Source organism: Macrobrachium rosenbergii, chromosome 51 (genome assembly GCF_040412425.1).
Source record: "Macrobrachium rosenbergii isolate ZJJX-2024 chromosome 51, ASM4041242v1, whole genome shotgun sequence".
NCBI classification, from domain to species: Eukaryota; Metazoa; Arthropoda; class Malacostraca; order Decapoda; family Palaemonidae; genus Macrobrachium; species Macrobrachium rosenbergii.
In genome coordinates this window covers 59,236,310-59,247,882 of record NC_089791.1, presented here as the reverse complement: position 1 = coordinate 59,247,882, position 11,573 = coordinate 59,236,310, and the positions used below count along the sequence as shown (strand labels likewise).

Below are 11,573 nucleotides of genomic sequence, written 5' to 3'. Positions count from 1 at the left end.
GCTTAGTGCGTTTTCTGATTCTAGGGAAAATGGCAAGAAGTGCAATTTGGTGAAAATGTTGAGAGTAAGAAAGGTAAGGAAAGTTGGAGAAGGGTAAACTAAAGAGATGAATGGCAGTACTATGATGAGCAGTAGGAGAGAAATAAAGAAAATTTGATAATTAAATGTTATGTAGGTAAAGAAAAAAGGATAGAAAAAAGAAGAGTAAAATAATGAGCTTGGACAAAAGGAAAAGAAATCGAAGTAGAGAATGGTACAACTACAAGATGGAACAAGAAAAAACGATAGCTGTGAGGTGGAACATGCATTAAAAAAAGTTCGATAGGAAAGAATGAATAGCAAAACAGAGAGTCAAAAAGGGATGTTAGAGGATAGGAAAATAAAGAAGTGAAAGATGGTAAATGAGAAGGTGGAGTGTGGTAAAATAAAGGGGTGAGAGATGTTACAAGGAAGAGAAAAAGGAAATTGGAGAATTGTAAACGTAGAGGCGAAAAAAAGAAAGTGAAAGAGCTAGAGGAAAATAACAGTTTAAAGGAGAAAAGCAAATTTGGAAGATGGTGAACGGGAAAGATGACAGAAGACATGAGAAAAAATGGTAAAATGGATAGCTGAATAAGAATAGTAAAAACTGATTATGGTGACAGGAAGAAGAGGAAAGGAGGAGGAGAAATATAGTAGTGGTGAAGGAAAGATGACAGATAGGAGCAAAAGAACAGGAAATGGAAAAAATTAAATAGTGGCCTAGAGGAAGAAGCAAAGCCCGGCAACTGAGTATCAGAATATTAACAAGAGGAAGAAGAAGTGATTGAAAAAGAAAAAATGAGATAATGGAAAAAGAAGAAAATGAAAAAGTAGGGTGAAGAAAGGGGCGTAGCAGGAGAAGTAATTAAAAAAGTAAATGGAAGAAGAAATGAAGACTCAAAACAGAAAAATGAGGAGGAGCGAAGACAAAATGGGAAAAAAATATCGGAGGAAGAACAGATGACGGAGGCTGAATGCAAAAAATGGCAGTAAATTAGAACAAAAAAAGATATAAGATAAGATTCTGAGGAAAGAGCCTTAAAGAAGGGATATAATGACACGAAATGTGTCAAGAATCTTTAACCGTTCTTAAAATCAGCAAGGAACTATAACTGTGAAGGATAAACTCTTGAAAAATATGACAAATAATAACATATTCATTAAACCCAAGGGCACGGCAAATGACAGAACTGCAGTATAAGACCTAATGATCCAAATTTGAAATAGCAACATGACACTTTAGCATGAAATCCCGTGCTTGGTATCTTCAAGCTTGTTTCACATATTACGACTTTAAGATTAAATTATGTGTGTCAAGAGCTTCGACTCGTGTGATGAATCTGTATTTAGTGTCCTTGGGACTCGATTTTTCCCAAAGGGCTCAAAACTGCGACTGTCAAAGAATACTTCCAAGATAATGCCACTAAGCTATTTCCTATATTCAGATAAGCTCTTAAAATGGGTCTGAGTGAATAAAAATTCTTTTCTTGACGAAAAGAGAACGTTTCCCAGTCACGTAAGTCATTCAAGTGTAGTTTTTATTAAGGACGATTCTGTTTTCAGCTAAAGATAGATGGCTGTAATGCTTCTCATAAATACCTAAATGTTTGCATAATCTGAATTATAACAAATTTTGCATTTTCTAGTATTGTCTTTTCTTGCACATTTGATATCTGAATTGGGTATTTTATTTGTTATGATTTCATGAAGACCAATTTGCAACAGAGGTTTATTAAAAATTACCACTAACGACCTCGCTTAGGCGTTTATTCCTCTCAAATAGGAGTTAATGAGTTAACAGAAGCAACCTAAAAATCATATGCAAAATATTTATGCATAAGGCCATAGAAGAGTTGTCTTAGCATTTTTCTCATCTGAAAAATAAAATATATGTATATATATATATATATATATATATATATATATATATATATATATATATATATATATATATATATATATATATATATATATATATATATATATATATATATATATTAAGCAAATATATCACTATACTTCAGTTACTGAACATCCCAGAAAAATTAAACTCTCCTCTAATTTCCATTTGCTGCAAAGGCACGTGTCAACCCAGCAGCAAATCTGCAGTAACTCACACGTTTCCTTCAACTTATCGAACATGCGATATAATAAGACAGTGAACTTCTCAAGAACGAGAAATCACATCATTACAAATGTCTATATTCAGCTTGCGCTTCGCCCCTCTCCCCGAAGAGCTAATCTACTTCAAGCATGCAAACGTGAAGCAAAGGAAAAGAGAAAAAAAAATCAGAAAAAGAACAAGGAAAATGAGAAAAAAATTAATTTTTCAGAATAAATGAAAATGGCTTTGTAATATTTTCAACTACTATTCCTTCGTGGCTACGGAAATTATTGTTGTAATCAGGAAAAAAAAACAGAAAATAGAAGTAAAAGCTATTTCCAAAATAAATAAAAATGACGAAGATATTTAATGACTTACCCTTACAGCTTTGAAAAAGATTATTATGATTTGATGTTTTATAGCACCATGTCACCTTTAAAATTCAAAATTAACTGTTTTAAATAACAATTTTAGAAGAGAGCTTTTGTCAGCTTTATTACTTTTATTGCTCTTTAATCCAAAACTATTCCTGTATTGTGATATCCTTATGAGTTTTTGCTTAATGATAGCGTTGGTTAATTTCTGGAGTTCCTGGCCAATATTGCATTTATTCTGAACACTCAAATAACATGAAAGGTGAAGGACGCCTTTACAATTAAATCACGACGTAGTCTGTACTTAAGTATGAAAATACTGCATATCATTACGGAAAGCAGAAAAGGATAAGGTCAAGAGGAACAGATTTGGCTATAACCATCAAAATGATTCTTAACAAAGGCAAAATCAGATACAAAGGAAAATGCGTCGAAAACTAAGAAGCGATTGGAATATATTATCCATTAGACCTTTATGATCGTCTGCAAAATGGCAGTCTCGTCTAATAATTAATAATAATAATTATTATTATTATTATTATTATTATTATTATTATTATTATTATTATTATTATTATTCAGTATGAACTAACGTCTGAAAGGCAATATCCCTGAGATGAAGTAGAAAACAGACAAAAGTGATTAAAAATGAATGTTGGATAAAAATAATAAATAAACGAAAACATTTGAAGGGGCACTGAACTGCTCTCAACCAATCCAAATACATCAGAGAAAATGGCGTCTCTAACGAGCTGCCAGTCAGGATAATATTGATATTAACAGACGATATTTCTGGTAGGGATTAATTGGCTGACATTTATTGGTGTCGTGATAAATGAAGTCGAATGGATAATCGTTGGGCGGAAAGGTTTCAGCCCGAATGCAATTTATAATTTTGGAAAAGAAAATAAGTTACTGGTTTCTATGAGAGCTAATGGGATGTGGCCAGAAATTCATCTAACTTAGAACTGCAAAGCTCTGAGAAAAACTGCATTAACAAGGTCAGTATCACTAACGATGTGACTGACTCTCTCTCTCTCTCTCTCTCTCTCTCTCTCTCTCTCTCTCTCTCTCTTCTTCTTCTTCTTCTTCTTCTTCTTCTTCTTCTTCTTCTTCTTTTTCTTCTTCTTCTCAAATTTTACGCACCACTAAAACAATTTAATCCAGGCATAAAGATAAGCTTAATAGAAATCCAGAAAAAGTCTTTTCACTGTACAATGTAAAGAATATTTTCCCTTGAAGTGCAGTGACAATGAAGATAACGCATGTTGATTTTGCTTGATGCATTTCAAAATTTTCTGTTGGCAATATGTATCAAAATCAAGATGTCAATTAAAAATCGGATAAAGAACGCCATTAGCTTTTCGTTTTGCGCATTATAAATGTATTTCTATTGTAAACAGCGTTATATTGAATGTGAAGTTTAATAAGAAAAAATCCTATCCAATAAAGAATGTCATTATCTACTCGTCATGATCATTATACTGAATTACTCCTTCTGAAGCATCATTACTCTTCCTATCTTCTATATTCATACCCAAAGTATTAAACACGACGGTTTATTGTTCCTTCCATTTGTTACTGTCATACTCATCATATTTCAAGATTTTCATTAAGCAGGAATCATGTTATATGAATTACAGTCTGTAATCAATGTAGTATGCATCCTTAAAAAAATTATATATATATATATATATATATATATATATATATATATATATATATATATATATATATATATATATATAAAAATATGTTCATGTAATATATCTGTGCTCATAGACAAATTGGGAAAGTGACATATATGTATGTATGTATGTATATATATATATATGTATATATATATATATATATATATATATATATATATATATATATATATATATATATATATATATATATATATATATATATATATATATATATATATATATTTATATATATATATATATATATATATATATATATATATATATATATATATATATATATATATATATATATATATATATATATATATATATATATATATATATATATATATATATATATAAGTGTAACACGAGCATATGCAAATATTTTGGGAAATGAAATAGAAAGTAATTTTGAGCAGAAAATACCCTACAAAGATATTCATTTTAATGCCTCTTTTATCTGTGAGGGGAATTTTAAAATAACCGTTTTTCATTAGCCCTGCTCTAGAGGGAGGGAAGTTGGTGGTGGGAGGTCGGAATAGCCTGGGATATGGAGTGGCGAGGGGTGAAGTGAATGAGGCAAGTGGACAAACGAGGCACACCTGTATATCTAATTGGCATTTTATGTTGTTGGTTCTCCGCACAGCAATCTGCGTCCAATGGGGTAACGTATTGTCGTACACCTTCGGCTCCCTAAACGGGCTCTGGCAAGGGGTCACTCTCTCTCTATACCTGTTTAACACGTATACAGATGCCCTGAATGTCAAACTGAACTCACTCCCAATCGGATGCACTATCAACGAAACGACAATAAATAACCTCTGTTACGCCGACGGTATGGTTCTAATTTCCCCATCAGTGCAAGGTCTCCAGCGACTCGTCGACACCTGCCGAATGCAGAGGAATTTGATATCCTATACAACGAAACCAAGACCCAGTATAGGTTATGTCGCTGCTCCCGAAATCGCTGAAGCATACTGCAGAACCGCAAATTTTCCTCGGAAATCATCGTCTGGAATTCGTGCATGAATTTCAGTATTTGGGCCACATTATCACGGACGACCTAAAAGATATGGAAGACATAGAACAGAGGCGTCGTAAACTATGCAACTTGCTACATGATTGCAAGGAGGTTTGCCTTCTGTCACCAAGACACGAAACTGCTGCTCTTCCGCTCGTACTGCTACAGTATTTATGGGTGTTCCCTTTGGACGAACTACACCCGAGAGACCACGAGACGTGTCACTGTTGTTCACAATGACGTTCTGAGACGCCTCACAAACACTCCTCGTTATCACTCAGCCACGCAGATATTTATAGAAAACCGCCTGGATAATTTGAAAATCATTGTAAGGCGAACAATGTCCAGTCTGATCACCCGACTGAGAAACAGCAGCAATTCACTTATACAAAGCATCCTAAGCAGTGAAGCAGGAAGGAGATCTGAATTGTGGGAAAGATGGGATAATGAGGAGTCTGTCCCTTAAATTACTTATACTACATTTTTGCAATTATGAAATGTCATCTCCAGAATCTGTCATTATTATTATTATTATTATTATTATTATTATTATTATTATTATTATTATTATTATTATTATTATATTTCTACGTTTCTTGTCATTAGTTGTATTTTTCTTTTTTTATTGCTGCTGTGAATAATATCATTGTAGAGTTTTGCAATTTTCAATTCTCGTATTTAGCCTTCTGGACCTGACTTATGTAACCACCTGAGGTCCCTAGCTGGAAATTAATCGCCTGCAATCTGTATTTTTTATTTTTAATTGTTATTATTTTTAATATATTTTTTTACTATTATTCTCCATATAATTACTGTCATTACCATTATTATGAAATCTATTTTTTCTATTTCTTCAGCAACTGTGTGGATACTGCCGACTGTTATTTTTATCATGTTATCTTATGTATCTAGATTGTGTGTATTGTATTTGTATATTCTATGTATATGGCCCTGAGCCGCAATAAAGAATATTATTATTATTATTATTATTATTATTATTATTATTATTATTATTATTATTATTATTATTATTTCTAATCTTTTAATTATGATTCTTTTTCTTGCAAATAATATCATGTTAATGATTAGCTTACAGCGGTACCATATGGCTTTATGTCTCAAGTGGTGTACAATATTGCTAGGCAACATCTATTTGTGATCGTTGAATTCGATGAATTCTGTCCTGCCATCTCATCACAGAATTTTTTAATCAGGAGCCACGATTAGCCCTACTCCTATGACTGGTGTCTGATGAATACTTTTGATAGAGAGGGAGAGATTTTTGAAAATACATTTTAAATCTTTGATAGGTGTCTAATGAATAAGCCAAACTTTAGTGGAGGGGAGATTCAGTTAGACTTACTTTTCTTTTTCTTTTTTTTTATCGGTGTCCAATGAATACCATTAATATTGGTAGGGAGGGAGATGGTTTCAATGATGCATACACTTTTTTCTCAATATATAAACAATACACTTGATTGGGAGGTATTTTATTCACATCAGCCTAATCACTCCATCCTTCTCTACCCACCCCAAATATCCCTGACTACTCCGACATCCCATACATCATCTCACTTGCCCTAGAGCAGTGCTAATGACAAACGGTTATCTTGAAATTCCCCTCACCAAAAAACGAAGCCTTAAAATGTATATCTTTATGGAACATGTTCTGCTCAAAATTACTTTTTCTTTTATTTCCCAAAATATTTGCATAAACTCGTGTTACACCCTGTATATACGTGTGTGTGCAGACCTGTCTAGATGCCTAGCCTTACCTATATTATTGTTTTAATTACATTTCATTCAACAATGAAAGCAAAATTCATATTCTAATAATAACAGTCAAAGACCTACTACAATACTGAAAATAAAAAAGTGAGAAAAATAATAATAATATCGAATTAAAGAAAGACACTGGAACTCATTCTTACCAAGTGAATATTCAAAGAGTGTTGACCAAAAGGCTCTACTTACCACTAGCTCCAAAAAGCAGCGGATAATCCCTGTCAGCATCCAACGCTCGAAGTCTGTAGATGAGTTCGCTCGGCTCAGTTTCCACGGGCAGCTTCAGCAATGTCATACTCTCTGCCTCGTAGTACTTGGGCACGACTGCCGAAGCTGTGGGTATCCATGACACCAGGAACACCAGAGCGGACGCCAGCAGTGGCCAAATGCAAGCCACCCGCCCCCGCCATATCCAGGGGACCTGAAGCCGCAGTAACAGGAGGAGAAGCAACCGAATGGGCAGGGGTGGGTGGCGCAACGCCCATCGTGCCATCAAGTGGTCGACTCCTTCAAGGGTGTGAGGGCGGACTCCTCACGCAGACTTCCGCCACCTAAAGGAATTAAAGAGAGGGATTTATGCGATGCCGGCTCCTGCGCCTCGCCTGGCCAGCCTCTTATTCCGCTCTTGCTTTGATTCTCTTGTTTCTCTTCTACTGAGAATGTCTCTTACCTTTCCTTGTACTTATTTTCTGACTGATATGCCTGCTTTATTTACAGAATTAGCGAAGCCTCTACTCTTGGAATACTTCCCTTATTGGCTTGAAATGAGGTAATCGTCGAGAAACACTACAGAGTACCTAGTAATGTTAATTGGCTTCAATAAAATTCTACTTGCTGAACTTCACTTGACTACACTTGGTACTAAGTAGGAAAAAATAAAACGCCCCACTACGAATCCAGTAATGATTTCGATACTTGGCAATAGACGAGTCTATATAATCTAGCTTATAAGTAAGGCAGTATATCACAGTAGGAAAATATATTCTTATCTTGTAGTAATACTTTCTAGTCACATAATAAAGCTAAGATACTTTTCTGTCGGCGTAATTTTAATCGATTATAAAATACTTTCCAGATTAAGTTCATTGGCTCTTGATTCTCATGACCGACAATTTTTTTTGGCGCTCGAGTTACTTTGACCTTCGTTGAATTCTGTGTCGGAAAACTTCATTCTTTTACAAAAGAGCTTTTGGATTTTGACATGAGCGTCGCAAATTTATTCATTACTCAGTATCATAATTATTTTCAATACCTGTAATTTCGAAAAAAAATCAGTTTTGAGTATTATTTAATCATAACGTGCATGCATTAGATTTGAACAATACAGTTTTGTTAAACATACACGAAAAAGTCTATAACCCCTCTTCTTGCGAATAAAAAAGTAAAAGGAGATTTTCCGGTTCTTTCAAATAAGGTAATTGAATATAAAATGAACTCATACGGAGCAAAGGTTAGAAATCTTATACCAGGTCTCAATAAAATCTCAATGATATTTATGCATGAAAAATACAATAATTACTTTCAAATAAAGATATATATATGTATATAATTTATATATATATATATATATATATATATATATATATATATATATATATATATATATATATATATATATACAGAGAGAGAGGAAATGATGCATTTTATGTAAAAGGGAGTTATCTTGCTTTAGTAAAGCCATTGCTAGAGAGAATGGTTTTATACATATACATTCAGAAGCAGTATCTGTTAAATCAGAACTGAAAAATAACAAACTCTGGGACCATTAATTAAGATAAATACATACACACACACACACACACACACACACACATATATATATATATATATATATATATATATATATATATATATATATATATAAATATATATATAGAGTATAGAATATATGAATTTTTATCACATACACCGTGAATTCTTCTTTATATTGACAGACAGCAAGCTACAAATATATTTTGATATCTAATTCTCTCTATTTGGGGAATACCGCCGAAGGGGAATTATAACTGATAAGCGACTGGTACCTGGGAGATTCTATCCGTATTGTAGGGCCTTTGAATTCCCCAGGTACCGAATCGTTCATCAGTTATAATTTTCTTTCGGTGATATTAACGAAGCAGAGCCAATTGTTTATCAAACGGCAGTTGTAGCTTAATGTATGTATATAGGTATGTATATATGTATATATGTATACATACATATATATATATGTATATATACTCATTTTTTCTTTAAGAAAGTAACTCTGGGAGGTTTTGCTTGAGGTAATAATATTCGTAACGATAATAACAATCATAAATAGAACAGCATCGCAAGTCGGACAAAAATTTAATGTAACACGTTCCCAACAAAAGGCCTTGTATAATACAAAAGACAGCGGGTTGCGTCAGACACTGAAAATACCCTGCCCGACCTTTTCGAGTGTAAGCGAACACGTTAATGTGACCTGACTATGACCCTTGTAAATATCACTTAATATCCATCAGTGCATAAATTATGGAGTAATAACGTCAGCTTTTTGTCCGATTTCAAGCGGTTATAAATTATAAACAAAATTAACAAAATTATCAGAACCGCTAAATTGAGGAGGAAATCAGAAAATTTTTCAGTTTCAATGAAGAATAAAAGCATTATATTGCAGATATGAAATCGACTATTTCTTACACGAAATTCTAATCCCTTTCTGAAAATATTTTTTCCATATTAAAATCTTCAAGCGAAAAGGCACAAATTCATTAACATCATGGGTGCTCTGGAACATAAATCGAAGTTATGATGCTATAAAATTCTTCACAAACCTTTATCCGATAGCAACGAAATATAGTGTGAAGATGCAAGAAAGGTAATTGCAAATCAGAAGTTCTCCATTGATTAACATAAGATATACTTAGGCATTATTTTTCAGTATTGCAGCATTTTATTCCTAGCATATTTTGTTTAACTTTATTACTGCCTCTACTTTACCTAATAATATTTAATATAATATACAGATAAAGTTTATGTAAAAAAATGTTAAAATACGTAAAAAAATATAAAACTTTCATGAAAAATAAGCAATGACCTGCATTTTAAATGCAGCTTTCTACATTTCATTGGCCGTTTCGATCCAGTTACATAATTATAAGAATTACAGCAGTAATGATAATGTCATAGTGATGATGTGGGTGAAATATTAAGTGATGAGAAGCTTGCAACGAAAGGCGCTTTGAAGTTTTCGAGAAAACTCAACAGGTCACACCTAAACATTTTCTCTGTAGAAATTTCGCCAACATCTTAATATGAATTGCAAGAATCAAAACCATAAAAGACGTTAACGGACAATATAGGAATTTTAGTTATTTTTAGTAAGTAGTTGGTTACATAAAATCATAATTTCCTGAGCTCCTAAAAGTTCACTGTCGTTCAGTTTTGTCTAATTTCAGACTCAAGTAGATGAAATAAGCCAAAAATCTAGACCGTTTGAAAAGCAAAAACGTCAGAAAAAAGTCAAATTCCAAAATAATAACCTCGTAACTCTGTAAAACTACAGGACTGAATGACCAAGAAAAAGTTCTATATTTATCTTGTTATCATAAAATTAACCCTCTCAATAAAATTAGGAATCAGTTTATTATCATCTACTTTTGCCTGTCTAATCTAGAAGTAGCATCATCCCTCTCCAGGATTTATGCTATGTTATTAGTAACTCAGTAAAACTGCTAAAAGAACAATTTAGCAAAAGCCTAGTGGAAAAAATTGCAATTTAAGTAAGTCCATGACACAGTTTTCAGGGAAACCGACTGTTTAGTACGTCAGTGTGAAATCCGCTTGCATAATATTCCGTCAACAGTTTTTATGTTGTATACTTTCTTAGTCCTTTACCAAATGATTCATGTTATATTCTTTCCTACATTAATTTTCACTCAACCACAAACAGTGTCATTATCAACATTTTCATGTTGTCATTTGCCTATATACAATATTAACAATGTAACAACAAATCGGTCAATTTGTTGTGTCGTCGCTGGCTGTTGTTTTTCATGGATAATTAAGTATTTAAGTTACATCTCCCTTTTATCATTCAGAAAAGGTCTTGATAAACAGGACCTATTATCAGACTTACAAAGGACAGAGGTGTTTTCGGAGGAACAGTATATTTACGCATCAAGTAAGTTACTCCTCGACAGTCACGAAAACGTTCAAGTTCTTTCTGATCAGTTGCTCCTCCGTGGTCAATGGAGCTCTAGCAATTTACCATAACAAATTTAAATACTTTTTGAATGATTTTTTCTTGGCTGCCTCTCTTTGAAGGAAGAATGTAAGGAATAGATTTCACTCCATGAAATAGTTTCAGTTTCAGTTATTACTGAGTGGTATAATCCTTTCATATAAACGCCGCATTCCAAACCAATTTATCTTTTTTTTTACCTTACGATAAAAATTTTCATTGAAAGTAAGGGCCGAAACAAAGGCGTGAAAGTCATATTAAAAGCTGTAGCTAGTTTTAACCGATGACTCTCTAATTAAAGGTGATGACAAATCTATAACAATCGCATGTTCTTTCGAGGATAGCGAGAAGCTAGAAAAAATTTTTA

The 11,573-nt window shown here is 32.9% G+C and overlaps 2 protein-coding genes across 2 annotated transcripts in view; one reads left to right on the top strand and one right to left on the bottom strand.

Annotated features, from left to right (window-relative positions):
- Positions 1-11,573, top strand: part of LOC136833451 (uncharacterized transmembrane protein DDB_G0289901-like) — a 218,882-nt gene that overhangs the window by 23,800 nt on the left and 183,509 nt on the right. The gene's annotated exons all lie outside the window — the stretch shown is intronic.
- The window catches only part of LOC136833452 (cadherin-86C-like), a 207,697-nt gene that overhangs the window by 81,272 nt on the left and 114,852 nt on the right, over positions 1-11,573 (bottom strand). The window contains exon 3 of the mRNA XM_067095631.1: positions 7,189-7,550. Coding sequence (XP_066951732.1) covers positions 7,189-7,492 — 304 coding nt within the window. The 5' untranslated portion in view covers positions 7,493-7,550. The remainder of the gene's footprint in view (positions 1-7,188; positions 7,551-11,573) is intronic.